At 35.8% G+C, this 14,974-nt stretch overlaps 1 protein-coding gene across 17 annotated transcripts in view; it reads right to left on the reverse strand.

Moving 5' to 3' along the window:
• Cfap47 (cilia and flagella associated protein 47) overlaps positions 1–14,974 on the reverse strand; it is a 512,210-nt gene that overhangs the window by 381,745 nt on the left and 115,491 nt on the right. For all 17 annotated transcript variants that reach the window (XR_015442441.1, XR_015442442.1, XR_015442443.1 and 14 more), the window contains one exon: positions 2,227–2,327. Coding sequence is in view for 14 of the 17 variants with exons in the window: in XM_087189881.1 (XP_087046007.1) it covers positions 2,227–2,327 (101 nt within the window). In the remaining 3 variants the exon portion in view is untranslated. The remainder of the gene's footprint in view (positions 1–2,226; positions 2,328–14,974) is intronic.

Raw genomic sequence — 14,974 nt, forward strand, 5'->3', positions numbered from 1 at the left:
GGATGACAGTCAGTTTTCTGGATTGGATTATAGGTACATCATCTACAGAGATGGGGTGTACGGAAGGATGAAAGAATTTCAGATAGGGCAGTTTAGTTTGGGTCATGTTGCTTTCAGGGTGTAGATATGAATTCAGTGAAAGATGTCCAGACGTAGTCAAATTCTGAATTCTTGAATCTCTTAGAGAGATGTGGGTTGGATATATAGCCCATTAATTTCAACTGAAGTCATGAAAGGGAGAACGGAACAGGGTCCAAACTCCAGCTGAGGCAAGACTACAGAAGGAGGAGGAGAAATGAATGAAAGATGCCTAGAAGGTATAGTCAGAGAAGTTAGAGGAAACTTATAGAAATATGGTATGTGGAAGCCCTAAGAGGGTTTGAACAGGTGTGTGTGGGGGGCGGGTATCCAACAGTTTGAGCTGTGCACAGTAGCCAAATAAGGCTTCTTGTATACCCCTGAAACTATTTTCCTGTTAAAGGAAGCTGAGTTATTCTACTGGCTTACTTTCCTCTCCTACTTTTCTCCCCATCTCTGGGATATGACTTATCTAATGGTAAGTTTGGGAAAAATAGATAAGAATGTGTGGCCTGAGTTTTCTCTTTTCTCTGTTTGAAATTATCCTAAGAAGATACAGTTTCCATTCTTCTCCCTGCTGTCTTCTTGAAAACTCACTCAAAGCAGCTAAGGAGACAGAAATTGACAAGCAAGGGTGAGCAAGTTTATCTGCTTTGTTAGGGTCCCTAGGTAATGTGATTCAGATAAAGGGATGGCCTAAGGCTGAAGAAAGTAGTAAATTCTGGTCTAGTGAATGGAGTAAAAGGAGAAATGAAAATTTCAATATATGCTGGTATTTGGAACTTTAGAGTATTATTGCCTGACGTTTCCTGTTTCTTTTGAAAATTAAAAAAAAAAACAAAAAACCTCCTTTCCTGAGATTAAGAGAGAACAGGTTTGTATAGGTTTCATAAGAGTGATAAATACTTGAAAGAGCAAAAAAGAATATGAGCAAACTGGTTGAAACACAGAAAGTCTCCAACACAGCAATGAAATTTCAGACTTGACAATCTATACAGGTAAAACTTTTCTCCAATCTATCTTTTCACTTCTTTGGGACTTACTCCATCAATATTCCTCCCCCGTGTATTGCATTTCTAGTTTGCCTTCTTCACTGGGTTTTCTATTTTTCTTTGCTTCTTTCTTCTACTTATTGTCTGCCTTTCTACACTAGCCCATTATTTTTTGTCAGTTTTTGCATTTTTGCAGGGCTAGGGATGGAACCCAAGGCCTTGCTCTTGCTATGTAAGTGCTTTACCACTGAGATATATCCTCAGGCATAATTCAAGTTTTAATTGACAGAAAACTTTATATGTTTTATTGTGTATGACATGTTGTTTTAAATTTTATATACATTGTGGAATGGTTAAACCTATCTAATTAACAAATGTATTGCATCACGTAACTGTCAATTTTGAGGTGAGAGCACATAAAATCCTAAAACAAGGTTATAATATGTCATTATAAACTCTACTCACATTACTATGATCTACTCACAATAGATCTCTTGAAATTATTACTCCTGACTGTAACTGTTTATCCTTTGATCTTAATTTCTCCACAATTTCCTCTGCAGCAATTCCTAGTTGGTCTGCAGACTATTTTCTGTCCCATCTTAATTCATCTCATATCTCAATAACTGCTCCCTTTATGAATCACTGATACTCTGAAACCACAGAAGGTTCCTAGTATTATAAAATAAAGGGTTCGGCAATATAGCCCTACCCCTTTATCGCATGCCTTATATCTGCCATCATACTTCTATGCTTTTGCCGTACTGTTATTTTCCGAAACCATCCCGTTCATGATCATCATTTGTCAGGCTCTACACAAATGTCATCTCTTCTATACAGCCATTCCAGATACCCATCATCAGCAATAACCTCGGTACCACAACCACAGTTCCGCCACTTCAACTGATTCACAGCTCTCCATTCAATCTTCTTCATACTACTTAATGTATCTTCCACTAGACTGTCAACTTTGGGAATTAAGAGACACTGTCATATTCACCATATTCTACTCTTAATGATAAGTTAGGTCTTATAAATGGAAAATATTTAATAAACATGTGTTAATTTTATACTCCCCCTAATTATAGATGTTAGTCTTGGACTACAAGAACCTATACAATGAGACTTAGAAAGAAATTTGTCATATGTAACTTACCATCTTTTAAGACAATATTGTGCTTATCGAGATAAGTTGCCAAATATGGATAAATAGTAAGAATACAGTTTTCTGCTGTTGCAGTAACTGGGAGTGAAAACCTAAAAGGAAAAATATTGTATTTCAATAAAATAAAATTTTCAGATGTAATAAATACAATAATATATTTCTAAGTATCCCAAATCCCTTAAATGATGAAGATACAAATTATTCATCATGTTTTCTTTCCATATAATATGTTTTTGTTAAGTACCTATTATATCTATCTCATAGGTTTTAAGATATTTATTTTTAAACAGAGATAATAAATTCCACTTGTCAAAAGTGCCCTAGAATATAAACTGTAACTATGCAGGTACACAAAGATTCAAGAAATTTCTGACTATAAGTGTCCTTTAAGAGTTAATTTACTTACTCCAGTATTTTTTTATTAAGTAACATTTTACACAAAGATACTGTCATCATCTCATTATGAAAACAAAATTGTAAGTTTTGTTTGAACAGAGATTACAGAAGGTAAGAAGAAAGAATGGAATAAAATATTTTTCTCACTTCACTTTTTAAAATTTATTTTATTGGTACATTTTTGAGATACATAATGATCACAATCACTGTATGGAATTTGTACCTGTACAAAATATATCTTGATTTTTTTGCTCCCCATTTCCTTCCCCTCCCTTCAATCCCTCTTCCCCTCCTTATTCACAAAAGTTTTCCATTTTTTCTTTTTCTTGTTTTTTTTCCTTTCCCCTTTCTTCCCTTTACCTTCCCTCCTCCCTTGTTCCCATTCTCATCTGAATATTTTCTTCTTACTTCCCAATATCTATCACCCAGTTTGGTCTTATTTGTGCTTTTAGTTTCTCACACAAGTGAAACAATACAATATTTAAACATGCATGTCTGATTCATTTCACTTAAAAGTATGGTCTCAAGGTGCATCCATTTACCTAAAAATGTCACAAGTTTATCCTTCTTTATGGCAGAGTAGTACTTCACTGTACATAAATACATTTTCTTTAACCAGTCATGTATTGATGGATATCTGAACCAGTCCCAAGATTTAGCTATTAAAAGTTGTGCTGCTATAAACATGAGTGTGCATATATTGCTGTGGTATGATGATTATAATATATTTTAAGTCGATTTTTATTGTTTAATTTTTCCTCTTTTTAAATTAGTTTGCTGAAGACTATAACATTTGATTTTAGAAGTTTGTCAGAGTAAAGATAAACCAACATGTAAGAAAAATTTTAAAACTCATGAATAACCAATATATATATATGAAATTCACTTAACCATATTTTTTATTTCAGGGAATTCAGAATACATACAATGTACAAGTTATACAGCATGGAAATATATACATTTTATTCACTGATACTATTAAAATACATTAAAACAAAAATAAGCTAAAAGTTGATAATACTAATATTATGTATCTTAAGAAAAATATTTCTTGAAAAATAGAGAAATATTTGGAACCTCATTAGGGAACAATGCTAATGTTTATTTATTCTCTGTGCCAAGGCAAATAAACAGGAACTATTAAGGGTACAGGATTTACCTTGAAAAAAGTATTACAGTGAAAGTAAAATGAAAAGGCATTTTGACATTACGAGTTTTAATTCCATTCTGGGATTTAAGTGGCAAGCTTCAAACATAAATGATTTTAAATGGTTCCACTAGGCCAAAATGATTTGATGTGGCTAATGATATGATGTGGCTGTGATAAAACTGATGAAAATGGGGTTGCACTACTTGTAACAGTGTTCCTTACTATCAGTGATGCTGAGTTTAATCATTTGGTTGCGGTAGTGGCCATCAGATGTTCAGTGTCTTCTTTCTATAGCAGAATTTCAAAAATATACCAAAAATATAATTTACATACCACATAATCCATCATTTTTCTCTCGCGCTCGCTCTCTCTCTCCCTTCCTCCCTCCCTGTGTGTGTGTGTGTGTGTGTGTGTGTGTGTGTGTGTGTGTGTCATACTTGGGATTTAACATAGGGCTTTCACACTGAGCAACATCCCCTTTTTTTTCATTTTGAGATAGGGTCTGCCTGTGTAGCTCAGTTGCCCAGGCTGGGCTCCAACTTCCAATCCTCTTGCCTTAATCTTCCAGAGTGGTAGGATTACAGGAATGGGTCATCATAAAATCCATCTTTTAAGGTGTGCAACTAAGTCTTCTTTTTAAAACATATTCACAGAATTGGACAGCCATGACCATTTAATTTTAGCACATTGTCATCACCCTTAAATCAAAACCCTTACCCGTTAAAAGTCACACCTCCTTCCCCAGCCACAGGAAACTGTTAGTATGTTTTCTGTCTCTATGAATTTGCCTATTTTAGAAATGTCCCTATTGGAAATTTTAAAAAGTCATTGTATGATAATTTGAGACTGTATGGACATTATTTCCCCCAACTTTTCAAGCTTTGACACTGAATTCATGATGACTACATATAATTTATTGTAAGATGTGGAAAGTCTCATTATCGATCTCCCTAGTCATTAGCTGGTGAATAATTAATACTCTACTCACATAGCTCTAATTATTCCTTTATCATTCGTGAAGACAACAGACTCTTATGAATGCATGCCCCAAAATTTTAGAGATGAAGTGCTGAAACTTCATGGTATGTCTATGAAATAAATGGCATGGTAGTTACAATATTTCATCATTTTCTAATACCATATATAATACAGCAATGATCAGTCAAAAACATATCAAGTATCATGAGAAATATTAAGTTATTATTTTATATTTATCATCTTTACTACTTTCTACCCCTATCTATACTGATATAAGGCAGATATTATATTCATTCTGAAAGAAGGCCGAATGAACATGGTTTTAATTCTCAGGGACAAAGCCACAGAAAGAAAGAAGGTTTTTGGAAATTTGTGTCTCCAGTCTTAACATAGTTGTATGTCCAAAATTTTTGCTACAATGTAGCTAGAAAAAAAATACATGTTTTCAAAGTCAGAACTGGCTGTAAATGAATAAATGAAAAGTTTACTGCTAAGGCTGCTTCAGAATAAATGATATATATTTCTGTTACATAGGTCTGAAAAACATAAGAGAAGAAAGGATACTATGTCAGCCCTTTAAAAATGTGTTTCATCTTGAAAGCTATTACTATCAATATCACCATCAAAACAAGTGCTTTCAATATGCCTTAGGTGTTTAAAATAAGATAATCTGTAGAGCAATTATGGATGACTATGTTTGCTTCATTTATTGTAGAAAACCAACTTCCTTGAGTAACCTTTCTAAAGTGGATTATCCGTACTTATTCAGTTTTCTCAGTTCAGTAACTGCTAGCAAAATATGTGATGTGTAAGCTTACTTGTAGACAAAAATGTTCACTGATATATTTATTTAAATGTTTAGTACTTACTATACCTAGGACCTTTATGTTAAATAGGTCAATCAATAGGGCAAGTTTATAACAAGAGAGCTCATTCAAAATGTTGCTACAGACAAGAAAAGCATAAGTGAATAATGGCATTGTGTCAATTTGTTAAGAAATAAGGCTACAGACATTGGATTTATTTATTTATTGCTAACAGATTGAAAGAGAATGCAAATGTATCTGATTATAATGTCATTCTCATTTATTTGGTCTTCACTATCCTTTTTTGGTGAAAGTGGGGTGTAGGAGACAAGTAAAGCTCTAGCTGCTCCTCTGGGCATTGCAATAACTAATGTCATCTGCCCATCAAGGTACTTCTATTTCTGAACATTAATAATTAAAAAAATAGGCATTATTAACTGATTTAGTACCTTAAAATAGATTCTAAATTTGATCTAAACGTGTCTAGGTCCATGACTGTGTTACACATATGTCTTCCATAGGTTCCTATCATAGCAGAGTAGGGTAAAGGTAGAGAATTCTTCAGCTCAAGTGATAGATATACATCAAGGATAAAAATATGTGTCCACTTAGCAACACTTCACATTTGCACACATCAACTTTTCTTCAAGTGAATCATCTCATTTGTAGTATTCTAATAACTTGGAAATTATCCTATATTTATATCATGTCTGACATCTCAAAAACTGTCCTTGTGGCCTATTTTCACAATATTAAGGTGTCACATTTGATTAACATATCAATGTGTTTTATTTTTAATTCAGTGTTCCTACAGGAAAAATACTATACTCGTTAATGCAGTTTTATGAGGCTGTCAGGAACAAACTGTAATAAAAGTAAAATTTATCACATCTGAAATATGTTTATATTTGACACAATTATATATACTGTGTGTATGTATATATATATATGTATACTATTAATAAGCAAATCTTGAGTTTGCTTTCCTGAAGAAGATATATAAATTTATTTTATTTAAAAAATACACAAGAAGAACTTCAAGACTAATCAGAAAGAAATAGACTACTTTAACATGTTAAGTGGTATTGCCCTTCACCCTAAGGAGTAGAACTATGAATTATGAAACCTGTCCTGCCAGGCAATCAAGGCAATAATGGTTAATAAATTTCAGTTGAATAATTATTTCTGTGTCAGATGTCTAATTGTCAATTCTGATGCCTGTGTATTTACATACTTGATCACTAATTCGTAAAAATTTAAAGCAAAGACACTAGCTATTGCATAATTATATGGGTTAATATTTGCAACCTGAGAGTCTTGCAGAACGTACCGAATCAGGCCTCTGCAGACAGGCAGGTCTGCGGACGCAGTAACAAAGTCGCCAGTTGCGCGGAACGCACCGAATCAGCCCGAACCCTGGCAGCAATCCACTGGACACCCCCCACCCCGCTCCTCTGTACAGCCACCTGGTTCCACACTACAAATACGCAGAGGACACCGGACCACCAGACCACTGTACTGCATAAGTTGGAGTCATCTTCACCTCCCATCAGGACGACCGGGTCTAGCTTCAGGGGAAGGGCAGCTGGAACCTGCAATACAACTCTGCAGAGTTCAACCCTACAGGAGGACAGGGAGCTCAACTTGGGACTTGCAGCCAGAAATCTGCCTGAATCTCATGGGTCTGCGACTGGCTTGCTGAGACTCCTTGACTTATATCTGCACACTGCAAACCACGTTGTCTATTGTGACAGTAGAGACATACCCTGAAAGAGGCCCTTCATCTTCATAGTTACTTTTTATTCCCAAAATTAGTTTTATTATTTTGGGATTTTTCTCTTTTCTTTTCTTTTGCTTCTCTTATCTTTAATTTTTTTCCCTACTCTTTGCAAATATTTGTTTTTCTCTCCTTTATTCTCTTTTCTTTCCTCTTTCTTTTCTCTTTCCTTTCTCTCTTACACTCACTCTCTTGCTCTCCCACATTGTTCATCTTCCCTTTTTGTCCCTGTTTTGGTCCTTATTCAGAGTTCTTCTTTATTTTCGTATTATTCTCTTTTTCCTTCTCACCTGTGTCCTCTGGCCACACTGCTAACCTTCCCCTATCCTTCTTCCCATCTGTCCCTCCCTCCCCAACCCCTTCTAACTCCCCATCCCAAAGGGTAAAGTTGTTATATTGAAGAGTTTATTCACTATATGTTGGGTTGGTCTTCGATCTTGATTTAAGTCACACAGCTAAAGGTGATAGATTAATAACTACCACAAATTGTCATTCTTTAAGAGGTATTTGATGAAATGGTGTTCCTGATTGTATGACTTGGGCTAAGGTGTCGTGATTGACCGAAGCAGTTTTCCTTCCTGGTATAACGAAAATAAGATAGCCTCAGAGTCATTATAGACTCAAAACCTAAAGACCAGCGATATCCAGTAGACACCTCCTAGAAGCAATCATTCCATAAGGGTTTTAAATAGATCAACAAAGATGATTACAAGAAACAACTTCATAATATCAACCCAGGAACTGAACCAGGGACAGTACCAAAAATAAAAAGGAGAAGGCATTTAAGCAAGTCACAAACCCAGACTTCCACCCCACAAAAGGCAATTTCTGGGGGAAATGAGGTGCAAAAGTCTGATAATCAACCACCTGGACACCCTGAACTGATAGCTCAGGAAGTAACAAAACAGATGAATGAGGCTCTAGAAAAATTCAAAACAGAAATAATCTCCCAAGTATCTGCAGAGATGGTGAGCAGAGTGAAAGACATGATTAGAGGATCTAGAACAGAAACATTTAAAAAAATAGATGAGCTCAGAAACATGATGGAAGCCATGAATACCCAGCATAAGAAAGAAATGGAAACCATGATCACTCAACATAAGAAAGAAATGGAATCCATGAAACAGATTCAAACGGATATATAGGAGATAAAAAACTCCATTGAAAGTATCCACAGCAGATTAAGGGAATCTGAAGATAGAATATCAGATATAGAAGACAGGATCACAGTTTGAGACCATGAAAATAGAGATTTCTTCAAAGTAGTAAGGGACCACAAGAAATCAATCCAACAACCGCTGGACGATGCAAAGAAGAATCACGTAAGACTGATAGGGGTCCATGAAAAAAGAGGAGAAAGCACAATTGACATAAAAAAATCTGTTCACAGAAGTAATAGTGGAAAACTTCCCAGACAGAGGTAGGGAATTGGACATACAGATAAGTGAGGCATATAGAACTCCAACTAGCCATGATCAAAAAAATCTACATCTAGACATATAATAGTCAAGATCCCAGAAACCCAACAGAAAAACAAAATCCTACAAGCAGTTAGAGAAAAGAAACAAATCACCTACAAAGGAAAGCCCATCAGGATCACAGCAGACTTCTCAACACAAACCCTCAAATCAAGGAGAGACTGGAGTGAAGTATTTCAAGCCCTAAAAGAAAATAACTTCCAACCTAGACTGTTGTATCCTGCAAAATTATCTTTCAAAATCAATGGGGAAATTAGATACTTCCACAACAAACAACAACTGAGAAATTTCATGAACACCAAACCAGCACTCCAAACAATTCTAAACAATATCCTAGAAAAAAGCAATAAAGGCCACAACTCCATGAGTCCGAACAGAGGGAAGCCACCAGGCAAGGTAAGACACTAAAGGGAAAGGGGGAAAAAGTAAGAAATAAAAGAGCCAACAAAAGTAAAACATCATGACAAGGATAAATCAATATCTATAAATTATAATCATCAATGTTAATGGCCTCAATTCACCAATCAAAAGAAATAGACTTGGGCCGGGGATTTAGCTCAGTGGTTCCGCAGCATGCTCCGCAAGCTCAAGGACCCAAGTTCGATCCTTGGTACCAAAAAAAAAAAAAAAAAAAAAAAAAAAAAACTGGCAGAATGGATTAAAAAGGAAAATGCAACAATATCCTGTATACAAGAAACACACCTAACTCAAAAAGAAACTCATAGACTGAAAGTAAGAGAATGGAAAAAAGTTCTCCACACCACAGGAACCCAGAAGAAAGCAGGGGTAGCAATCTTATTTGCAGACAAAGTAGGTTTCAAACCAAAACTAATTAAGAGAGACAAAGATGGTCACTACATCCTTGTGAAGGGAACAATCCAACAGGAAGAGATGATAGTCCTAAATATATATGCACCAAATAAAATGCCCCCAACTATACAAAACAAATATTAATAGACATGAAAAACCAAATAAACACTAACACAATTGTAGTAGGGGACCTCAATACCCCACTATCACAAATAGACAGATCATCTAGACAAAAAGTTAACAAGGAAATTCTAGAACTGAACCAAGTTATTGAACAAATGGACTTAACAGATGTTTACAGAGTGTTCCACACCACAAAATCTGAATACACGTTCTTTTCGGCTGCACACAGGTCATTCTCCAGAATAGACCACATGCTAGCTCATAGGACATATCTAAGTAAATGTAAAAGAATTGAAATTACCCCCTGTATATTATCAGACCATAGTGCAATAAAATTGGAGATCAATAACATAAGAAACCGCAAAACCCCAACAAACACATGGAAACTGAATAACACCCTCTTGAACAACCAATGGATCACAGAAGTAATTAAAGAAGAAATTAAACAGTTTCTACAAGTAAATGAAAATGCCAATACAACATACAGGAATCTATGGGAAACAACAAAAGCAGTTCTACGGGGGAAATTCATAGCAGTGAATGCCCATATTGGGAAAACAAGACAAAACTCAGATAAATAACCTAATGCAGAACCTCAAGCTCCTAGAAAAAGAAGAGCATAAGGAATTCAAAGCTCATACAAGAAAGGAAATTATAAAGATTAGGCAGAAATCAATGCAATGGAGATTAAGAGAACAATACAAAAAAATCAATGAATCAAAGAATTGGTTCTTTGAACGAATAAATAAAATCGATAAACCTTTAGCCAACCTAATCAAAAAAAAAGGAAAGAAAAGGCACAAATACATGCAATTAAGAATGAAAAAGGTAAAGTAACAAGAGATCCAACAGAAATCCAGAGGATCATCAATACCTACTTCAAAAACCTCCACTCCAATAAAATGGAAAACAGAGAAGAAATGGGCACATTCCTAGATACATGCGAATTGCCAAAGTTAAATGAAGATATAGAAATTCTAAACAACCCAATTACAATGAGGGAAATTGAAAGTGTAATAAAATAGTTACCAACAAAGAAAGCCCAGGTGCACATGGTTTCACTGCTGAATTTTACAAGACATTAAAAGAAGAACTAACGCCATTACTCTTTAAACTCATCAAGGAATTTGAAAGGGAAGCAATACTTCCAAATTCATTCTTGGAAGCAAGTGTTACTTTGATTCCAAAACCAGGGAAAGACCCAACTAAAAATGAGAACTACAGGCCAATCTCCCTAATGAACATAGATGCAAAAATCCTCAAGAAGATACTGGAAAACAGAATACAGATGGTCATCAAGAAGATCATACACCCTGACCAAGTGGGATTCATCCCAGGGATGCAAGGATGGTTCAACGTGCATGAATCAATAAATGTAATACACCATATTAACAGAGTCAAGGACAAAAAACATACGATCATCTCAATAGATGCAGAAAAAGCATTCGACAAAATCCAGCACCTATTCATGCTAAAAACCCTACAGAAAATTGGAATAGAAGGTCTTTATCTTAACCTGATTAAGGCTATCTATGAAAAACCAACAGCCAACATCAGGCTAAATGGTCACAAACTGAAAACTTTCATGCTAAAATCAGGAACAAGACAAGGATGCACACTATCACCACTCCTGTTCAATATAGTTCTAGAAACATTAGCCACAGCAATTAGAAAACAGAAAGAAACAAAAGGAATAAAGATAGGAAAAGAAGAAGTTAAACTGTCATTATTTGCTAACGATATGATACTTTACACAGAAGACCCAAAAAACTCTGCCAAAAGACTTCTAGACTTAATTGACAGATTCAGTAGAGTAGCCGGATACAAGGTCAACACTCAAAAAACAAGGGCCTTCTTGTACAAAAATAACAGACTCACTGAGTGAGAAATTAGGGAAACAATTCCTTTTACAATAGCATCCAAAAAAAAGAAATATCTAGGAATCAATCTAACAAAGGAAGCAAAAGACCTCTGCACTGAAAACTACAGCACTCTGAAAAAAGAGATCGAAGAGGACACAAGAAAATGGAAAGACTTCCCTTGCTCCTGGGTAGGAAGAACCAATATAGTGAAAGTGGCCATACTTCCAAAACTACTATATAGATGCCAATTGAAATTCCAACAATATACTTCAGGGAACTAGAGAAAACAATCCAAAAATTCATTTGGAACCATAAGAGACCTAGAATAGCTAAAGCAATTCTAAGCAACAGAGACATGGCTGGGAGTATCACAATCCCCAACTTGAAACTATACTACAAAGCTACTGTGATAAAATCAGCATGGTACTGGCAAAGGAACAGACCAGAGGATCAGTGGAATAGATTAGAAGATGCAGAAACAACTCCAGACATGCTCAGCCACCTCATCTTTGACAAAGGAGCCAACCACCATCATTGGGGGAAAGGTAGCCTATTTAATAAATGGTGTTGGAAAAACTGGATTTCAACCTGCCAAAGATTGAAACTTGACCCATACCTATCACCATGCACTAAGCTAAGATCGAAGTGGATTAAAGATATAAATATTAAGACAGAAACATTAAACTTGCTGGAAGATAAGTTAGGTAGAACTCTTGAAGACATTGGCATAGGAAAAGACTTCATGAACAAAACCTCAGCAGCACGGGAACTAGCAGAAAGAATCAACAGCTAGGATCTCATCTTATTAAAAAGCTTCTTCACTGCAAAAGAAACCACCAACAGAGCTAACAGACAATCTACAATATGGGAAAAAAATTTTAGCAGCTGTACCTCAGATAAAGGACTACGATCTAGAATATATAAAGAATTGAAAAAAATCAGACCCCCAAATTCAAAGACCCAATTCAAAAATGGGCATCTGAAATGAACAGATATTTCTCAGACAAGGAAGTAAAAGCAGCAAACAAATATATGAAAAAATGTTCAACATCACTCATCATTCAAGAGATGCAGATGAAAACAACACTGAGATTCCACCTCACCCCAGAAAGAATGGCTGCTATCAAGAAATCAACAAATAACAAATGCTGGTGGGGTTGTGGGGAGAAAGGAACCCTTCTCCATTGCTAGCAGGAGTGCAGACTGGTGCAACCACTGTGGAAGTCAGTATGGAGATACCTCAAAGAACTAGGACTAGAGGTCCCATTTGACCCACCTATTCCCCTGCTGGGTATCTTCCCAAAAGAATTAAAAGAATCATACCACAGTGATATATGTGTGCCCAAGTTAATAGCGGCACAGTTTGCAACAGCTAAAGCTTGGAAGCAGCCCAAGTGCCCATCAACTGGAAATTGGATAAACAAAATGTGGTTATTTTATAAAATGGAGTACTACTCATCCTTAAAGAATGAAAAACTAGACTCATTTATACCTAAATGGATGCATATTGAGGCCATACTCTTAAGTGAAATAAATAGGACACACATGTGTAAATACCGAGTAGTTTCAGTAGTGTGAAAAACTGATAATGTAAATAAGGGTTAAAATGATCAAAATGAAAAATTGAAAATTTGAAATAGGAAAAAAGGCCCAAAGACGAAGGAATGGATGGAGGGGAAGGGGAAAGGAAAGAGGGAAAGGAAAAACTATGAGAATAGAAAAAAAAATGTAAATGAAATCTATGTAAATAGGGAGGGTGGAGGGGGTGAAGGGCGCACAGGTAATGGGGGAAAAAAACAAGAACCAAGATATATCATGTACAGGTACAAACACCCAATGATAAATGTAAACGAACTGTATACCTAAAATGTACCAATAAAAGAACTAAAAGAAAAAAAAAACATTTGCAACCTGAGAGAAACAAATATTTAAATTTCCATTGTGATGATATGAACACTTAAAAAACAATAAGGTCATTTAAATTACATTACGCCTAGAATATTGTGCTGCATTTTATTACCTAAGACAGCTTTGACTTAGTCAAAGATCCACTCAGGACTTTTAACAGGCTATTTTCCTTTTATCTTTAAGATGTGGAGTTTTTTTTAATGAACACAAAAATGAAGTGATAGTGGGATTAATATAGTCTAATAAAGTTTTTAAACTTTATTTATTTATATATAAACAGTAATAGACTAAGGTCTGAGCTGGCCTTACAAGGTGGCAGACATCAACTCTGTCATTGTTGAACTTCCTCTAATAGAATTCCTGATTTTAAAAATTATTTCCTCAACAATCTGGTCAAAGGCCTGAAATCCCATAATGAGATATGTATTCTTACTAGTTAGAGCAGTGCAATCCAGAGGTTATCTTCTGATTATAAATTAGTAGCTTAGAGATGACATATTAAGAGCTAAACAAGGGCACAGTTCTTAGAGATGTTCTAGGACATGTTGAAATGATGATATTACCTTGAGAAGTTAGATAATGATGTGCCATCATTTTCATAGTAATATGGTTACAGTAGTATCTGAACAAATCTCTTAGGAATTCTGATGGGTTTACCTTTGTAAATGATTCAGTGCCTTTCACTAACAGCTTTTAAGATTTTATCTCCATGATGGATTTCTGGTACTTTGAGCATAATATGGCATAGAGAGATTTTCTTTTGCTTGTGGCTATTTGGGGTTTGATATGCCTCACTTATCTGTATGTTTATCTCTTTCCATATATCTGGGAGGTTTTCTGCCATGACTTTTTTTAAGCAAAACATTTATTGTTACATTTTAGATTTTCTGCCATTATTTATGTGAACAGACATTTTATGCTATTTATGTTATCTTCTAATTTTTCACTTATTCCAATTACTCTTAGATTCACCTCCTGTGGTGGATTAACTAATGGTCAACTTGGAATGCCCAGCTGAACTGAATCAGCATGGCTGGGTGTGCAAGACCCACCTGAGGACTGTTGCAAACAGCATAAAGAGAGAACTGGAGGGGAAGATCTGGGGCTGTTGATTTTCTAGGAGAAGCTTGCTGCATTTGGTTTTCCTGATGCAAACTTGGCTATTCTCATCGGAGCAGGAGCTCAGGGCCTCGCTGTCACTGGGAATGGCTGCTGTTCTCATCAAGGAGCTCTGATCTTCACCTTGAGCACCACTCCCTGGCTCCAAGATAGATCCCTTAGCCTGGTGGCACAAATCCTTCACCCCACCAGCGCAGGTTTTCTGGCTTCCACCACTAACCCTTGGCCCTTCCGTGTGCAGATCCTCCATGCAGACAAGCACGAGACATTGAGACATTGCCGTGGGCTCTAGGACTTTAGCTGGACTTGTGTGGGACATTTCTGTGGGATCC

Source organism: Heterocephalus glaber, unplaced genomic scaffold (genome assembly GCF_053883595.1).
Source record: "Heterocephalus glaber isolate CG9 unplaced genomic scaffold, H.glaber_assembly_v1.0 deba00001547, whole genome shotgun sequence".
Classification (NCBI taxonomy): domain Eukaryota; kingdom Metazoa; phylum Chordata; class Mammalia; order Rodentia; family Bathyergidae; genus Heterocephalus; species Heterocephalus glaber.